The sequence below is a fragment of the Bubalus kerabau genome, chromosome 14 (assembly GCF_029407905.1).
Source record: "Bubalus kerabau isolate K-KA32 ecotype Philippines breed swamp buffalo chromosome 14, PCC_UOA_SB_1v2, whole genome shotgun sequence".
NCBI lineage: Eukaryota > Metazoa > Chordata > Mammalia > Artiodactyla > Bovidae > Bubalus > Bubalus kerabau.
The window spans coordinates 27,167,501-27,186,643 of record NC_073637.1 but is presented as its reverse complement, the minus strand read 5'-3'; the positions used below and the strand labels follow the sequence as shown (position 1 = coordinate 27,186,643).

Below are 19,143 nucleotides of genomic sequence, written 5' to 3'. Positions count from 1 at the left end.
CTATTCTTTGGAACTCTGCATTCAGATGCTTATATCTTTCCTTTTCTCCTTTGCTTTTCGCTTCTCTTCTTTTCACAGCTATTTGTAAGCCCTCCCCAGACAGCCATTTTGCTTCTTTGCATTTCTTTTCCATGCGGATGGTCTTGATCCCTGTCTCCTGTACAATGTCACGAGCCTCAGTCCATAGTTCATCAGGCACTCTATCTATCAGATCTAGGCCCTTAAATCTATTTCTCACTTCCACTGTATAATCATAAGGGATTTGATTTAGGTCATACCTGAATGGTCTAGTGGTTTTCCCTACTTTCTTGAATTTAAGTCTGAATTTGGCAATAAGGAGTTCATGGTCTGAGCCACAGTCAGCTCCTGGTCTCATTTTTGTTGACTGTATAGAGCTTCTCCATCTTTGGCTGCAAAGAATATAATCAGTTTGATTCTGGTGTTGACCATCTGGTGATGTCCATGTGTAGAGTGTTCTCTTGTGTTGTTGGAAGAGGGTGTTTGCTATGACCAGTGCATTTTCTTGGCAAAACTCTATTAGTCTTTGCCCTGCTTCATTCCGTATTCCAAGGCCAAATTTGCCTGTTACTCCAGGTGTTTCTTGACTTCCTACTTTTGCATTCCAGTCCCCAATAATGAAAAGGACATCTTTTTTGGGTGTTAGTTCTAAAAGGTCTTGTAGGTCTTCATAGAACCGTTCAACTTCAGCTTCTTCAGTGTTACTGGTTGGGGCATAGACTTGGATTACTGTGATATTGAATGGTTTGCCTTGGAAATGAACAGAGATCATTCTGTCATTTTTGAGATTGCATCCAAGTACTGCATTTAAGACTCTTGTTGACCATGATGGCTACTCCATTTCTTCTGAGGGATTCCTACCCGCAGTAGTAGATATAATGGTCATCTGAGTTAAATTCACCCATTACAGTCCATTTTAGTTAGCTGATTCCTAGAAAGTCGACATTCACTCTTGCCATCTCTTGTTTGACCACTTCCAATTTGCTTTGATTCATGGACCTGACATCCCAGGTTCCTATGCAATATTGGTCTTTACAGCATCAGACCTTGCTTCCATCACCAGTCACATCCATAGCTGGGTATTATTTTTGCTTTGGCTCCATCCCTTTATTCTTTCTGGAGTTATTTCTCCACTGATCTCCAGTAGCATATTGGGCACCTACTGACCTGGGGAGTTCCTCTTTCAGTATCCTATCATTTTGCCTTTTCATACTGTTCATGGGGTTCTCAAGGCAAGAATACTGAAGTGGTTTGCCATTCCCTTCTCCAGTGGACCACATTCTGTCAGATCTCTCCACCATGGCCCTCCCGTCTTGGGTTGCCCCACAGGCATGGCTTAGTTTCATTGAGTTAGACAAGGCTGTGGTCCTAGTGTGATTAGATTGACTATTTTCCTGTGAGTAGGGTTTCAGTGTGTCTGCCCTCTGATGTCCTCTTGCAACACCTACCATCTTACTTGGGTTTCTCTTACCTTGGGCGTGGGGTATCTCTTCACGGCTGCTCCAGCAAAGCACAGCCGTTGCTCCTTACCTTGGACAATGGGTATCTTCTCACCGCCGCCCCTCCTGACCTTCAACGTGGGATAGCTCCTCTAGGTCCTCCTGCGCCGCGCAGCCACCACTCCTTGGACGTGGGGTTGGTCCTCCCAGCCCGTCATTATGGAAACCATTCATTAAATCAGCCTCTCACCTTAAAGAACATTTGAATGAAAACAGTAACTGCTAATGGATAAAAAGCATGGGGTCTTATTGGCTTTCCTAAATATGCACATCCACAAGCCTTTTTCTTTTCAAGAATCAGAGTGAAAATACACTGTTTTTAAAAAGTACAGTTTAACTTTTATGGACCAGATGTTTGCCCTTCTTCTCTTCCTATGAATTGCCTTTTTCCCCTTTCAAGCCCTAGATCCATATCACTTTTCTTAGCTCTGGGTGGTGTGTAAGTCTCAATTGACTGCCTTTGAGTCTCATATCTTTGTGGAGGTCCTATACATATATACATAAGTAATTAAACTTGTTTTTCTCCTGTTTAAAAAAAAAGTACAGTTTTAAAATTTTACATACAGGTTTGAGTGTACATTTTTTGAGAAATCCCATTAGGTTTTAGAATCACTGATATAAATGGATTATTACAAATGCAGTTTCACTGCCCAAAAATGGTATGCTGTAAGGATATTTTAAAAGACGGATTTTAAATATTAGATGTGGGATATTTTCCTGTCATGTGTCCAGAGAGCTTTGTTGCCTAAATTATGTGAAATGGGAAGTAGGCACTGTAATTAAACTTTCTGAGGAAACTTGGGTTACCTCTGAAGAAAAAGCAGCATCATTCTGCTTTAAAATTAAAATCTGTTAAATAATTTGATTTGCTGTAATGTTTATTTTCCATCCTAGTCTTATTTCAGTATATGTTTAAATTATTTGTTTCAAGTTTAATGTCTCAAGTAACATTGAAGGAGTTCTTAGAGACAAGACTCATTACATATATATTAATATAAAATATGTACGTTCTGTTCAGAACTATTAAGAAGGCATTTCAAACAAAAATTCCTGAAACTACTTAATCTAGCATTAATATTAATTTACTTAATGGTTATAAAAATATATTATGCCAGAATTTTTCATAGCAAGTATGAAATGTGCAAAAGATATTAATAATGTAATGCTTCTTACAGAAAGTGAAATTAAAGGTTACAGAGTAGTAGAGATTACATAATTTCTTTGATGTGAGCATTATAAAGAACATTAACTGATTAGTGAAACAGATTAAATATCTAACTGGGTTATGCAGTTGTTGGACTAGAGCAGGAATTTGTCTAGCAGCAGCAGTTCCATAAAATACAAGCAGTTGTTATCTTATGGATAATTAAATGTATGAGGCTAATAAGCTATGGAAAATAAGATGCTATAGGAAATCTATAGCATCTTATATCATACTATTATATTTTTAATATTTAAGAATAACATTGTATTTTTATGCCAAAAAGTGCCTGAAATTTTCATTTTATGACAATAAATCTGCCTGAAGCAATTTTAGTGAATATGATATGATATAGCTTACTATGACTGGGTAATATTTTCTCTATGAATTAAGAGAACAATTCAGTAATGCTTTGCATTTTCAGATAGTTTCTCCTGCAGTTTTGTATAGCAGTTTTTGATATATTTTGCCATAATAGCATCTCCCTTATGTAGCCTAAAATAAATAAAAACCAAATAACATTTCATGTGAAAAATATTCTGTATGCAGATACAATAAATAAATATGTACATATATAAAAAACATGTGCATGTGTGTATACTTGCACATACATACACATGATGCTCTACAAAGTTTTCATATATTTGGTAATTACACTATTATTTACTGTTTTACACTCCTTTACTTCTCTTTTACCTAATATTTAAGGTAGGACTCTGCCCTTCCTTATATAGTGGTAAAAATAATGTCTGCATATCATCTTCCATATTAAAGACCTTTTCATAAGTTAATTTAGGGCATATTTAATGTGATTCTGCACTCTTTCTGCCTATTGATCTTTCCAGTAAGTGATGAAAGCGATCACATGAACTTGCCATGAGAGGGGAAGTACTGTAATTTCCAGAAGGTAGCACAGGGATTGTATGTTTAGTGCTTTAAATTTACAAATGCTTTCCCAATCTGAAATAATTGCACAAAGAAAGTGCAATTCTTACTCTCATTCCCCTGAAGAGTCTGCTAGGAAGTGTCATAACCAAGACTTCCATCTGATTCTTCTTATTTCAAATCCAGTTTATGGTGGAATCCCTCCTAAATTCTGCCCCTATTCTGCCGTACCTCCAAGGGAACGAGAGACTCCGAATTACTCAAAAACCACATGGTAAAAGGGAGGAATGAACTGCACTCTGTCTGCCAGTCCAGTCAGCTTTTCATTAGCTCGCTGGTATAGATTTGGGCTTACCTAGTAGGTGAGTCGATCAAGACTCTGCCCGCAGTGCAGGAGACCCGGGTTCAGTCCCTGGGTCAGGAAAATCCCCTGGAGAAGGAAATGGTAAACCACTCCAGTATCCTTGCCTGGAAAATCCCACGGACAGAGGAGCCTGGTGGGCTGCAGTTCATGGGATCACAAAGAGCGGGGCACAACTGAGCGACTAACACTTTCACTTTTCGTAGATTTGGAGATGATGCAGAGAGCAAAATGTTCACCAGCAGCTTGACGTCAGCATGAAAAAATAAACTAGCTTGATCTGGAACAGCATGGGCACAGTCTGCTTACCGGAACTGGGCTTGTCTGTTTGGTACCATGAAAGTTTTCTCTATTAGCTAAGTGCTCATAAAATGAACTTCTTTTCACGCTAACCAAACTAGAGTGACTGAAAAAAAAAAATTCAGTCCCTATAAAACAGGAAGAGATGAAAAACTGAAATGTGATCTGGTTTACAAAAGCTTTTTTCCAGTGCCCCTGGAGGATCAGTTATTTTCATGGATAGAAATTGATTTGGAAATGAAAGTACATGGAATAAATACTACTGCAGAATAGCAGAATGGTGAGATACCTAAAATGCTTTCACTTCTCACAACATTGCACTGAATTTTTTAAAATTATTTGTTTAGTGTTAACTTAGTAAATTCTGTGTGCATGACAAGTATTAAGTACTGGGGATAGAAAAGTAAATAGGAATGTCCCTGCCCTCTAATAGTTCATAGTCTGATATAGGAGCTAGGTAGCATAGAACAGTGCCCACACAATGAGATACAGGCTGCAGTAAGCGCATGATGCTGTAGTGAACTTACTGAGGCACAGAGAAGGGACCCTAGATCATAAGTGGCTTTGGGGAAGGCTTACCTTCTGGTGGGAAGATGCTTCTTGTCTGAGAGAATCACATTTATGCCTGCTGTTCAATCATAGTTTTAGTATGTCCCTCACTTTTAGAAGTGTTCCAAGTTGGCCTATCAATTCAGTGACCATCTTATTACTAGAAAATAGGACAAGAACTCACATGGACTGGGAGATGGAAAGGTATTCCAGGCAGAGGGAATGAGTGGGAGGAACAGAGGTGGGAGTTTGCTGGTCGTATGTCAGTAGTGACAAGAGATGTAGATGGGAGTGGTGTTAAAAACATTTAACACTGGCATGGCACTGGCACTGGCCATTTAGAGTTGGGCACCATCCATAAATAAGTGACATCGCTGTTCATATCATGAAGGACCTTGTGTTTTGAACTAAGTAATTGAAATTTGTCTTGAAAACCTTAGGGAGCATTGAAAGTGGAGGAGAAGAAAGACCAGTTTAGTATACTCAGTCTGGCTTAGTCTAGCAGTGAACAGAAAGGTAAGGGACTAACTTTGAGAATCAGTTAGTCATGGATGTTGTACCAGGCATTTCCCCTAGCAGTTCTGGTCTTCACAACAATCCTGTGACATGGCCACTGAAGCTCACAGAGGCTATGCCTTCCTACATTTACAGCTCAGTTCAGTTCAGTCGCTCAGTCGTGTCCGACTCTTTGCGACCCCATGAATCGCAGCACGCCAGGCCTCCCTGTCCATCACCAACTCCTGGAGTCCACCCAAACCCATGTCCATTGAGTCAGTGATGCCATTCAAACATCTCATCTTCCGCCATCCCCTTCTCCTCCTGCGCTCAGTCTTTCCCAGCATCAGGGTCTTTTCCAATGAGTCAGCTCTTTGCATGAGGTGGCCAAAGTATTGGAGTTTCAGCTTCAACATCAGTCCTTCCAATGAACACCCAGGACTGATTTTCTTTAGGATGGACTGGTTGGATCTATTCGCAGATATTGAGTGGCAAACCTGAGTTTCTAACCCTGCTCTGAATTATTCAATTCTGTGGGGCTTCCCAGATGGCGCTGCTGCTGCTGCTGCTAAGTCGCTTCAGTCGTGTCCGACTCTGTGCGACCCCATAGACAGCAGCTCACCAGGCTCCGCTGTCCCTGGGATTCTCCAGGCAAGAACACCGGAATGGATCGTCATTTCCTTCTCCAATGCCTGAAAGTGAAAAGTGAAAGTGAAGTTGCTCAGCCGTGTCCGACTCTTTGCGACCCCATGAACTGCAGCCTACATAAAGAACCTGCCTGTCAATACCAATGCAGGAGCTGTAAGAGACACAGGTTTGATCCCTGGGTTGGGAAGATTCCCTGGAGAAGGAAATGGCAATCCATTACAGTATTCATGCCTGGAGAATCCCGTGGGCAGAGGAGGCTGCTGGGCTACATTCATAGGATTGCAAAGAGTCGGACATGACTGAAGTGACTTCAGTTCAGTTCAGTCGCTCAGTCATGTCCTACTCTTTGCAACCCCATGGACTGCAGCATGCCAGGGGGCATGTCCATCACCAACTCTCGGAGTTTAGAAGTGACTTAGCATGCACATAATCTTCCTGTCCATCACCAACTCTCGGAATTTAGAAGTGACTTAGCATGCACGTAATCTCCCTAATACACTTTCTGCCTCTAGTAACTGTTCTGATCCCATTAGAATTGACTATGGAATAAAGTATTCCATTGTCATTAAGTGAGTATTGTCATTGAAATAATGAAGTCTGCTGACCTGGTAGTTGTTGAATTGGTTTTGATATTCATTAATTTTATACTCACATTGGGTTACCAGAAAGTTCCATGTTGATTGATCCTCTTCTAGTACTAATACTAGTAAGTACTTTTCTGTCCTCAAACAGATCTGGAATTGAGCCTCTGCTCTACCCCTTCCAAGTGACCTAATTCTTTAAGGCTCAGTTTCCTTTTTGGTCAAAGGACGTGAATACTGCCTGCCTCACAGAGCTGTTGGAAGGATTAAATGAGTGAATGCATGTGTGCACCTAGCACACAGTGAGTATAAAGTAGGTGTTAGCTGCTGTCACTGTGAACGGGGCCTGGCACACAGCAGGTGCAAAAGGAGCATTTGTTGAATGATTGAATGAGTGAGTACCACGTTTTTGTCTGGGACTGTGTTGATTACCATTACATTTACTGTAACAGCAAGACCATGCTAGATGGTGCACCCCTGACTGTCTTGTGTGACTGTCCATGTGCTGACTGTCTTGCAATTTTTCAGCAAAAGAGCATCATATGGTGCCATTCAGAAAGTAAAACAAAGGAAACCAGTCTCTCCTCACCATGCAGTATAAATAAGGCTTTGAGTGGAAGCAGACTTGGAATTTCCAGCAACAAGACTTCCTGTTTCGGGTTAGACATGTTTCTGGCACTGTATCATGCTATAAGAAGGATGTTGTCCAAAGGGAGGATGAACTATTTGGGAGAATGCTACCATAAAAAAAACAAAATTCAAATGGGAGTGGGAATATAACCTAGGGGGATAGTTAGAACTACTGTAAACATGAAGACAATAAGAAAACTCTATAAATACATGTAATGAATATGCCTTGGATGGGCACATCTTACGCATGAAGTCTTAAGCTAAAGCAAGGAAAATTACGTCATAATCTTCATAACATATGATAAGTCAGCAGGGAAAGCTACATGGGATCATGGGTTAAATATCAAAGAAGATAATATAAAAATAAATATACCTATATAGTATTTGAAATCTCAAAGAAAATTTAGAAATTCTTCTCCTTTTGATAAAACAAATGGATTGAGTAACTTTTTAAGTTCCTTAAAGTGAAAGATCCAGAGCTTTGTTTCCATTCCTAATGGACAGATTTACACTCAGTGACTTGAAAGATTTAATCCAGTTCTTTAAAATGTCAGTATGTTTTCATTCAGAAAATAGAAACTCTCTGGCTGGAGCCTGAAAAAAAATATATATGATCTCAAAAGAGAAATGGAGTATATCTAAACTGAACTTCTTATGTTTTCAATCGGTCAGGTTTACCCTGAATATACCAAAATATATTTCAACACCTGTCCTACCATTAGGAGAGTTTAATGACCAGAAGTCTATTCCTGTAACATCATTGTTATATTTAGTCTCAATGTTATTTTCTGAGTAATAATAATAGGGAAGTGAGAATCTCCATCTTAATAATTCTGTACCTTCCTATTTGTATTTTTATTTGGTTCCCTCACTTTTAATCTAAAAATTATTCAATAATTGTTTGACTTCAACTCTTTTTTAAAAAAGTTTTCATCCCACTCAATTGTCACCTAAGCAGTCTAAATACAACTTCTCTATTAATCTTTTTCTACATCTGTCGTTCAAGTCTCAGAACCTTCTCAATGTTCTGAACTTCTAAGTCTCACATTTTTCTTGTTTTGAACAGAGCATGTTCTTCCAGACCAGACATGTGTGAAAAATAGTCTCACCTTTTCCTCTATGTGTCAGATACTGAAGAATGTTCACTGTGCTTTAAAAGGAATACTAGAAATAAAAGAGGCAACCCCCCAAAAAATGACTTTCATACTTTTCATTCCAGGTCTATGCAGGATTTAGGTACTGTGGTGAATGAGGTGAGAGCTGATACGATGTGGAAATAGTGAGCTTAGGTAAGGATTGCCAGCAAGTTTGAATGTACTTCTCGAATTGTTCTCTTAGCCGATGGATTCAGAAAAACTTGTCTACAACATAAGTCAGAGGAATGTTCTGAACCAATCATTTGAAAGTGCACTGAGTCTCAGTGACATAGTATAGTTTTACAGCTTTTTGCTTTATAGAAATTCAGAAATTACTTGGAAATTCATTTTAAAAACAAGAGTTCTACATGGACTCAGAAATCATTGCTCATGATTTTCTGATATCAGACACTAGTGTCATGGATCAAGTGTGTTTTCATAATTTAGTTAAAAGTTATTTCCACTAAGTGCACCAGGATTGATTTGGAGTGATAGCTAAGCTTCTATCCACACATTCTTTTCTTTCTTAAATAATGTATAATGAAAATGGATTTCTTTTGGGATTAATGAAATTTTCTCGAAACTTGCATGAAAGTGAAAGTGAAGTCACTCAGTCCTATCCGACTCTTTGTGACCCCATGCCAGGCTCCTCCATCCATGGGATTTTCAAGGCAAGAGTACTGGAGTGGGTTGCCATTTCCTTCTCCAGGGGATCTTCCCAACCCAGGGATTGAACCCAGGTCTCTGTCATTGTAGGCAGATGCTTTTACCGTCTGAGTGGTATTTTCATGATATTGAAAAATCTTGGTTCTTCTATTACTATTTCATAAATTTGTTTATGTCACTGCATAGACATTTAAAATAGAACTAAATGACTCAATAATATAATGGAAGCATAATAAAGACAGTAAAGACAGGATGAAATGTAGTATTAGTTAAGAGCTGTTACTTACTAACCTTGGGTGACTCACCTGGCACTGTCTTGGTCCAGGTGCCCCGGAAAGGAGAGCCCATAATGAATGCTTGCATGTTAACACCGGGAGTGCAAGTCCAGGGAATCCAGAGTGAGGGGGAAGGACCACGGCAGGGAGGTGGGAAGAACAAAACATGGTGTGTGCTTCCAAGCGTAGTAGCTGTGCAGCAGACCACTGCTGCTTGTTAGGCCAAAGGGTGTTCTCTGAAGAGGCCACAGGGCCTGCCATGGGCCGGTCCTCTCCACTGGGCAGTACCTACCCAACTCTTGAGGTGCGTTACCAGCTCTTCTGCACAGACTCTGCGGGAGGCGGGGCCTCTCGATGTCAGTTGGTGTGGATTTGGGGCACCTCTAACTGTACTGTGGTGGCAGTAGGCATGGAGAGCTGGGGACTTTTATTTCCATGAGAACTATGAAATTAAAAGCCAGTGGCCAAGGCCTGAGGGTCAGGCAGGCTGTGCAGGCCTGGGGGACATGTGATTGGATCCATCACAGACAGGTTACTTAACTCCTCTGTGTCTTAGTTTCGTCATCTGTAATGGGATTAACAGTAGTCACCATATTACAGCTGTTCCAAAAACTAAATGGCTTAATATGTGGTTGGAAAGTGCCCATAGAGGTTAAAAGTGTTTTGAATCATGATGGCATGACTTAAGTGTGGAGCCATGAAGTGTGACTTTAAGTGTGCCACTTAAAATAATACAGAGTACATTTGCGCTAATAAATTTGGTGTGTTGCCTAAAAAAGCAAACAAACATTGCATTGTAACCATACCATTAACAGCAGATGGAGATAGTTGCTACCATGCCATTGGGCCTTGGTGTAGGACAGCATCTATGAGGATAGGATCAAGATATATGCATAATACTGTTACTGAAGATGTCAGTTATTAAAGTTAACAACAGAAACATGATACACGGTTCTTCCCCAAATAAATGTATCACTAGGACAAAGATGAGAGTATAGATTCAGTTCCCAAACACAGCTCAGATTCTCAGTGGTGGGTCCAGTGTTGCACTTGTGGAGGTGATATTCTCTCTTTCCCCCTCCAGTGGCCAAGTCGTCAAGCTCCACTCTGCCCAGATCATATTTCCTCTCCATGCCATTCAGATCTGCAGCAGAGTGTTTACCACTCAAGTTCAAGTGATGGGAGCCAACCAAGAGGGGTCTCTCTTTCGTGGTTCAGCTCTGTGTGCTCCCAGGTTGTCACGCACATCCATTCAAAGCACCGGCAGTAGTCGTTTCCTCTTCGCTGGTGTTGACGGGCTGTGCTCTGCAGGTCTCCCTTCAGGGTCCGTGAGCACTTTCCAGGCCCCTTTGCACAGTGCCAGTTTCATTCAGTCTGGCTCGGCATGGAGGCGGACTGCCTCAGCCCCTCTCACATTTCCACGGTCAGCCTTGGAACTGGAAGATAAATAAACACACACTCCCTCTCCAGTGTCTCCTGAGCTTGTTCCTGGAGAATGGAGGATGCCTAGGAAGCTGAGAGCTCACCTCAGTCTATTTTTGTTGGCTGCACGTTACTCTGCGCGTGAACCGTGGTGACAGCTGCGCTCAGCGCCTGCGCCCACCCCTCACTTTATGCGTAGCTTTCCAAATGCTTTGCTCTACATGAAAGAGCAGAGCCTTTGATTTCATTGACCACACTTAAACGATTTCTTTCATTACCCCCCCAAAAAAGAGATAACTTTTAATCTCACATTGAGCCAAGTAATACAAAACTGGATATTTTATTTTGAGGATATTGCCCTGTCTTATAATGATTTATAGTCTTCTAAGAAATGTCACGTTAACTCCCTGTTATAAACATTTCCATTTTTAGCTTCTTTAAAAAAAAAAAAAAACAAAAACAAAGTATCCAATATTCTTCCAGAAAACACCCAGAAATATAAGATTTTCACTTTTACAGGGGATACAATGCAATACTGTTCATGAATCCCATGAGGCCCCCATTCTTCCCCAGCAGCAGTTTTCTGGTTTTCTTCTAATGGTTTCCCTAAAAAGATTCCATTTCCTCTACCAGTGCCAATGATTGATTTATACTTCATATTCTATCTTTGATTTTTCTTATGTTTAGTGGTTTTGGGAGCCTAATATTACTCATTTCTGCTCATCGTTTACTCTGTTCAGATGGTGTTGGATGTCTACTTTCAGTTTTAAATAGAAGAAATAATAACTACCTAGTTTGAAAAGCTCTTTGGGATTATGGGTTTGGTTAATATCCTCTGAAAACAATTTTTAAAAACTGTAGTGGAAGATTATGAATGACTTTTTATGCGATTGCATCCCCTGGTGCTTTGAAATAAAAACACGCGAAAGAGTCTAAAGCACTTGGTCAGACAGGCTAATCCCAAGTTGATGCCATTTACATTTAGATTTAAATAAGTCAGCCTATTTATTCCTTCAAACTTTGCTTCGGGTTTTAAATTGAGAATACACAGAAATTAAAAGTCCTAAGATGCTTAGATGTATTTTGAAAAGTTATAATGCCTAAATTCAGCTGAATTCTAAAAATAATAGCTGTGACAAATGCAAGGAGTAAGGCGATGCAGTTAGTTATTTTTAATAAAAGAATATTATTACAACAATTATGAATAAGGTTTATCTAATATGTGGTCCAGATGAAGTGAACTGGGGTCATTAGTGTAATAATGCAAATACTTTGCCTTTTAGACTGCGGGGCATGCAAACAAGCCACACACAAAGCCTTGTGGATCTGGTCCCCCACCTATTATTTGTGATGGAGTTTAAAACAGTAGCCGTAGAGTCTAATCCCTCACTTTTAATGGGTGATGGAGTATAAAGCAGCATGTCATAATGAAACACTCTTCTACTAGAAATCTAGACTTTGATTCTATACCCAGATGGACTGCATGACCAATAAAAAGTCTGTTTCTTAAGTCATAACCCCAGGGGTTCAGACATGACACCTTTGGGGACCTTTCCAAGACCGAAATTCTAGGACTCTATCCACTATAATTCAACTTCAGATGGCAGCTAGATATAAACCCAAGACATGGATGCATTCTAAGAATGTTGCATCAGCAGAAGACCTATTGAGATCCCTGGAACCAGCTTCTGGACAGGGTGTGGTTGGGTGGAGCTGTAAAAAGTACAAGGATGATGTTAACCTGTTGGGGTCTTGCAGGGAGACGGTGAGCTGGGGCACCGAAATCTTGGCTTATTTTTCTTCTTGAGCTCAAGAGTTTGTCCAAACACAAAGAGGAATGACCAGGCTTGTTTTGACATATGTGTATCTTTGTTTGGTAACTTGGAATTCTTCAGAAAGAGACCTTAAGTTAATTTACAGTGAGATCTCTTGATTCTTGGTCAATCTGCATGTTTTTTAATTGAATAAAAAATCTTGAGGAAGAACAGGTTCCAGCATTTAAGTATTGCTGTCTTGGCTATTTCTATACCTTTTTTTTCTTTGTAAGAGCTTCTGCTCCTATTGTAATTCTGCTCCAGTTTTAATCTACTGTAAGACTATGAATTGTTCGCATTTAAAAGCCTTCAAACCATTTTCTAAAAGCTGAATATTCTCCCTCCTCTCAAGTCAATGCCTTCTGCAGGAAGAGGATCTATGCAATCAAGCAAATACAGTTTAATTTTTGTTAATTATACATTTCCTGAGGACTTTTTATGTGCTATCCCTAAGCCATAAGGACACTAAAGATTACCAAGATGCGTACTCTCTTCTGGTAGCTCACAGCCCTAGGGAGTTAATCCCCCAATAACAAAACCTGCCTGGAACCAGAGGGCTACCTTGGGGAGCCCAGAAGCTAGAGACAGCCCAACCCTGACTAAGGGGAACTGAAGGATCTAAGAAACATTTCAAGAGAAGGAAGACAGTCTGGACAAAGAGGTGTAGATGTATGTGACATATACTGGGTCACAGGGAGTGGTTGTGGTGAGGCCAGACACTCTCATAGCAAAAAAATCAAGGTCATCTCTTTTTGCATCTCTACATTGCTGGTCTTCCAGAGATAAGCTTTCAGAGGAGTTGTGAATATCTTGATAGTAATAGAAGTGGTAGGGAAAGGAAGGGAGGATTTATTACAAGGAGTTGACTCATGTGATTATGGAGGCTGAGAAGTCCCCAGATGTGTAGCTGGGAAGCTGGAGACCAAGAGTTTTTTTGGGTTTTTTTCTTCATTAAAAAATATTCAAACAATAACAAATGATATAGTTCCCATCCAAAAGCTGGCAGGCTTGAGACCCAGAAGAGCTGATGTTTCAGTTTGAGTCTGAAGGCAGGAAGACAGGTGTTCAGGTCAAGCAGTCAGGCAGGAAGATTTCCCTTTTACACTCAGGAGTGTCAGCTTTTTCTGTTCTATTCAGACATTCAACTGATTGGATGAGGCCCACCCACAGTAGGGAGGGCAATCTGCTTTATTCATTTTTACCAATTGAGATGTTAATTTTGTCCAAAGACCCTCATAGACACACCCAGAATATTTGTCCAAACATCTGGACATTGGTGGCCCAGCTAAATTGACACATAAAATTAACCAGCAAACCACCTCCCTGTCTTTTAAGGCTTACTTATAAAGCATCCAGGAATATTCTCCCAGCCTGATTACTAAATTGTCAGCTCACTGGGACTCTTGTTCTTTGAAAGCTGGTGGCTCAGCTATTAAAGAATCTGCCTGCGATGTGGATGACCTGGGTTCAATTCCTGGGTTGGTGAGATTCCCTGGAGAAGGGAATGGCTACCCACTCCAGTATTCTGGCCTGGAGAATTCCATGGACTGTATAGTCCATGGGGTTGCAAAGAGTGGGACACGACTGAGCAACTTTCACTTTCCCCATAGAAATTCTGTACGATATCTTAACATCATTGAGATACTGTCATCAGTCTTTTCTGATAATATATTGGCATTGTTTTCAGAATTGATAGCTAACTCATCATTTATGGCTCAGAATATATTTATATTTGTTTTAGGAGTTACATGCATATGTTGTAAAACCAGGCTTCTTGGCTTTGAATCCCAGCCCTGCCTCTTAGTAGCTGTGTAACTTTGAGCATCTAGCTTTACTTCTCTCTGCCTTTATGGGTAATAATAATACCTAACTCTTTGTTGTTGTGAAGATTAAATCACTTAATACATATCAGTTAATGCATGTAAAGATACAGGTAGGTTGTGTGTGTGTGCTAAGTCAATTTAATTGCGTCGAACTCTTTGTGACCCTATGGACAGTGGCCCACCAGCTCTTTTGTCCATAGGGATTCTCCAGGCAAGAAAACTCGTTACAGATACATAGAACGTATTTGAAAAAAATAGTTTTTCCTTTAGCAAAGTATCTTTTACTTAAAATGCTGTTTCAGCCTTGGCTCAATATTACTTAAGTGCTGATACTTTTTTGAGGAAAGAGTTCTTAGGAGCAGTAAGTTGAATATACTCAATTAGCACACATTTTGGATAGACTAAAACCAAAACTTCAAAGCTTTAGTTGGCTTGAAAATGACACCAGATTTAGAAAATGAGTAAGAGAAGATGAAATAGAAAGTAACACATTTATAGAATATGCATAGGCAGTGGAGTGTTTGATTCACTTCACTACTTCTGTTCAGTTTAGTTTGCTACAGTCAGAGAAACTGTCCATATTTTAAATGATTCTTTGGCATCTTAACATTAAAAACATTTATAAACAAACCAACAGTGGGTGGGGGTGGAGAAATGCTAAATGATGCTCTTTGTTAGGTTTTGAGCTGGTAGAAGTGACAGGCGGATCTCGTGAGGCTAGACTATCTTGGGTTGAAGGCATTCACCTGACTGATGGAAAACCAACTGTGGGTAAGTCAATCGGACTCAGGGCTCCTAAGCCAGATGACAGAGCAACTAAAATGTCCAGATCTTCTTTTCTGGGTGTGCTATTTCTGATTTGTCCTAACAACCACATCTTTCAATGAGTGATATCAGATCTGTTTAGATACGTCTATTCACATAACATGAAATATAAATATTTTCAAGACGATGCGTGAGGAAATCTTTTGGTTCTTTGAACTTAATGAGTGCCTCGAGTGTCCTTAGGGAGGTCTTTCTGTACAGCTCATGTTTATGTGGATCTTCAGGGCACCCAGTGCTGCGGACTACAGTTCAGAGCCAGTTCCAGAACTGAGGCATGTCCATTTTGTTGCTAGCAGCTCACAGGTGGTGGAATGCTGTGTCTATAATTATTCTCATGCTGTACAAGCATGTCCACAGCACCGCACCTTCTACCTCCGTCACTAACTCTATTCTGTCTTGAAAAATAACCTTCCAGATATTCAAATTCCCATGTCTGAAATAGTCTGGCAGTGAAAGTATATTCAGACTCAGCTCTTTGAAGCTGGCTGTATTAGTCTGTTTGATTATTTCCTTGGGAAAATTCTTCCTTTAACTAAAAGGGAAATGCTTTACCCATTTATCAAGTAACTAAAGACAGCACTTTTAAGCTGAGGATTAAGTCTGAATGGAGTGATTACTGCTTTCAAAAACCCAAATAATGAAAAGTTTGTTGTTGATGTTGTTATTGTTATTGTTGCTTGAACTCTTCTACAGTTTTGTACACGAACTGCCCCCAGGAATTTTCTCCTCCCATCTTGCTCCTAACTTGTGAATTTGTATATGGATTTCTATGCATTTGTAATACTTACATTAATTCTATGTCTTTGAAAATCTTGCGAGAGGAAAATGTGATCATTGAGTCTGTATATTTGTATTGTTATCCATTGTTATTACCATTCTTAGACATGCTTGTAGTGTCACGTGCTCTTCTCAAATATTGTTATAAAGTTAAAATTTTTTAATCGTAAGGCTATTGTGGTGAAGCCAATTTTAGTCTATTATGAAAACTCTGCACTTTTTCATTTTTGAGAACCAAACTCAGAATGTGTTGAGCTGTGCCTTAGTATATTTTCCATTATTCTTTTCTTTCAGAAATCATGCCATCCATTTAATACTTCATTACAGCTGAACTGCAATATGTATATATGTGGTATGCAGAATGAGCCATTTTGTTTTAAAACAGATTGCAGATGAAAGGAAACCATTCATTTCTTGCTTGCTTGCTGTAATTACTAGAGCACTAATTACTCCAAATCACTGACATCCAGGGTCAGGAAAGATGACAACAGAAGCATCAAAGAATAGACATGGTTCTCTTGCTGTGACAGATTTTCCATATTTCCAACCACAGTATTTTGTTTTATGGCTACTGTTTTCCAGTTTGATGGTGAAAAAAAACAAACAAAAAAAAACAAAACACAAAAACCAACAACAAACATACACACAGTCAAGATTGCTGAATGTTTACTATTATTTCATTCACAGTTTGACGGTGAGAACATGTATATGAGCATGACAGAGCCGAGCCAGGACTATGTGCCAGCCAGCCAGGTGGGTTAATTAATCTTCTCTGCCTTGTTTCAAATTGTAATTAAACAAATTCAAAGAGTTGCATTGCAAATGAGTAGCACTATCAGTAACTGCCGCAATCAGGAATAATCATAATTTATAAACAAAGCATTTAAGCCTTGTTTCCAGTTAATGAGATCGCGCTGATAAAACCCCAGAGTTGGCATTTGTTGAAAGATAATACCTTGTTTCCTCTCCAGAACGGCAAGCAGCTGTTTTGCCAGCATGATCTTTCCTAAACAGTTGTTTTACCTTTAGGAAATAAAGTCTTTACAGGTGCAGGTTATTTGAGCTTCTGACTGTAGACGAGTTAATCATTATAAGCTACACATGTCACAGATAACTTTAATTATCAACTATTGGGGAATTTCAATAAAATGTTACATTGATCACCAGAATCCCACAGCCAGAGAGTGCTCTATGGCTGCTTTCAAGCCAAAACACCCTGGTATTATGGAAACATTTCAAGGGCACATCTGTATCCATTTCACTGGGAATGGTTGACAAGGTGTTTAATCATGAGAAGTGACAACGAAAGTCCAATGAAAATGTAAATGGTTACATTTATAAAAGTGAATGTTTGGCTATTTATTTTTAGATACTTAAGACCAGACCTTTTGATCCAGAGAGGGTATTTGAAGCAAAATAGTAACTGCCCTCTGGGGCCACTATAACATGATATGTAAGAATACTGTAAGTAAAAATATATGAATGAATAAATGAGAGTGAGGAAGAGTTCACAGGAGCATATTGTGGACTTGAACATATTTTTTCTGGAAGAGTGAAAACCATGGTAGCCTGGAGTTTCATGTGTCAATAACTATAATGTAAACTCAAACATTGAAAACAGTTGTTTTCAATGCCCACATATCCGCCCAAATACATTTGATAACTGAGAGGGGTGGGGAAAAAGAGAACAAAAGTAAAACTATTTTTCTTCATGGTGGTTGTCAGTGAATTAAATCTAATATATATGTCAGGGGTGCACTTCACGGGGCTTTAAAATTTCTCTAAGAACAAAATGTCTCAGGCTTAACTCAAAACAGAGGCAGGCCTGCCTCTCCATGAACTTTGCATTTAGAAGTCATTATGATCACTGCCTTCTCTGGTAGACATTCTGGAAACTATACAGTATTGTTCAGATGAGAAGGTCATCATTGAGTTCAAATACCCAGTCTACATTTCCTTCCATTCAACAGAGTCAATCACTCTCAGAATACCTTTGGAAGGTTGGGCTTCGTGTTTAGAATCATTACTTAAACTGAATTCATTCAACTAAGTAGCCGCCAAGATCCATAGGTAGTTCTGAATAGGACTGTTTGATTAAAAAATGAAAAATGTTACTATTAATTTTCTTCTAACCATCAATCCCAAAACTGTACTGACAAGTTTAGTATTACTATTAGATGAAAGCAACCTGGTATCATCTCTTTGGTGCCTTTAGGGTTTTGAAGTGTAAGGGCTAATTGAATTTGTTTGAAACAGTAGGAACACAAACTCAATAAATGATTGCTGTTATAAAGCAGCTGCTCCCTTTCGGAGAATCATTATGTCCGTCTTAAAGACTTTTGGATAAAGGATTGGAAATTCAAAGCATATACATCATAACAACTTGGCTCTTCAGATTTTTAAATTCAAGTACCATGAATTCTATTAATCCCTGACTAAAATCAAACAATGTTATTTTTCTTAATATTTCAGTCCAGTTACCAAGAATGTTTTAAATACCAGTGATAATTTATGGAGGAGTCAGGAGCTCCAAATACTTTATGTGCTTTGTAAAGATATGACAGGTTTGTGTGCCAGAAGCAAACTATTTTTTAATAATGCAGCACATATGAAAATGTTTTTAAAATGTGCTATTGAAAAAATTCGACTAATGTAAGATAATACATACCATGGCAGGGAATAAGCTTCACAAATTATGTAAGTTGAATGGCCTTTACTAAATTTTACCCTTAACATTCCTTTTGTTTACTGTAATATGGTGTGTTCAAGAATTCATTACCAGGTATTCTTTTAGGGAATTTTAATCAATTTACCCCTTTCAGCAACAATAAATAAGACTTTAGTCATCTGCAGGGGAAAAAAGATATATAATTTTGTTCCTTTTCCTACACAATATACAATATCAAGCATCTGCATAGTTTAGTAATCCAAGCTTACTTAATATCTCTCAACAATTGTAATTCCTATTCAATTTTCAAATCAGTACATGCTTTGGGACTTACAGACTAAGTTGCTAAGTAGCAGCATATGGTACACTACTGCTCCTGTGATGTTGCTACAAGCAAATAGCACAATTCTAAAGAAATGACTTTTATAGAAAGCCAGTGCCGGAATGGCTCCAGAAATGGAAGTACACTGTAAAAATTAATGATATTCTTTTAGATAGTCCCAAAGGGCTCTCTGGCACTCATCTACTGCATGAATTCTATACCTCGTAAGTCTAGTATATACAAACCCT

At 39.1% G+C, this 19,143-nt stretch overlaps 1 protein-coding gene across 1 annotated transcript in view; it reads left to right on the top strand.

Annotated features, from left to right (window-relative positions):
- The window catches only part of TOX (thymocyte selection associated high mobility group box), a 314,252-nt gene that overhangs the window by 129,406 nt on the left and 165,703 nt on the right, over positions 1-19,143 (top strand). Inside the window, exon 2 of the mRNA XM_055546055.1 lies at positions 16,593-16,658. Coding sequence (XP_055402030.1) covers positions 16,593-16,658 — 66 coding nt within the window. The remainder of the gene's footprint in view (positions 1-16,592; positions 16,659-19,143) is intronic.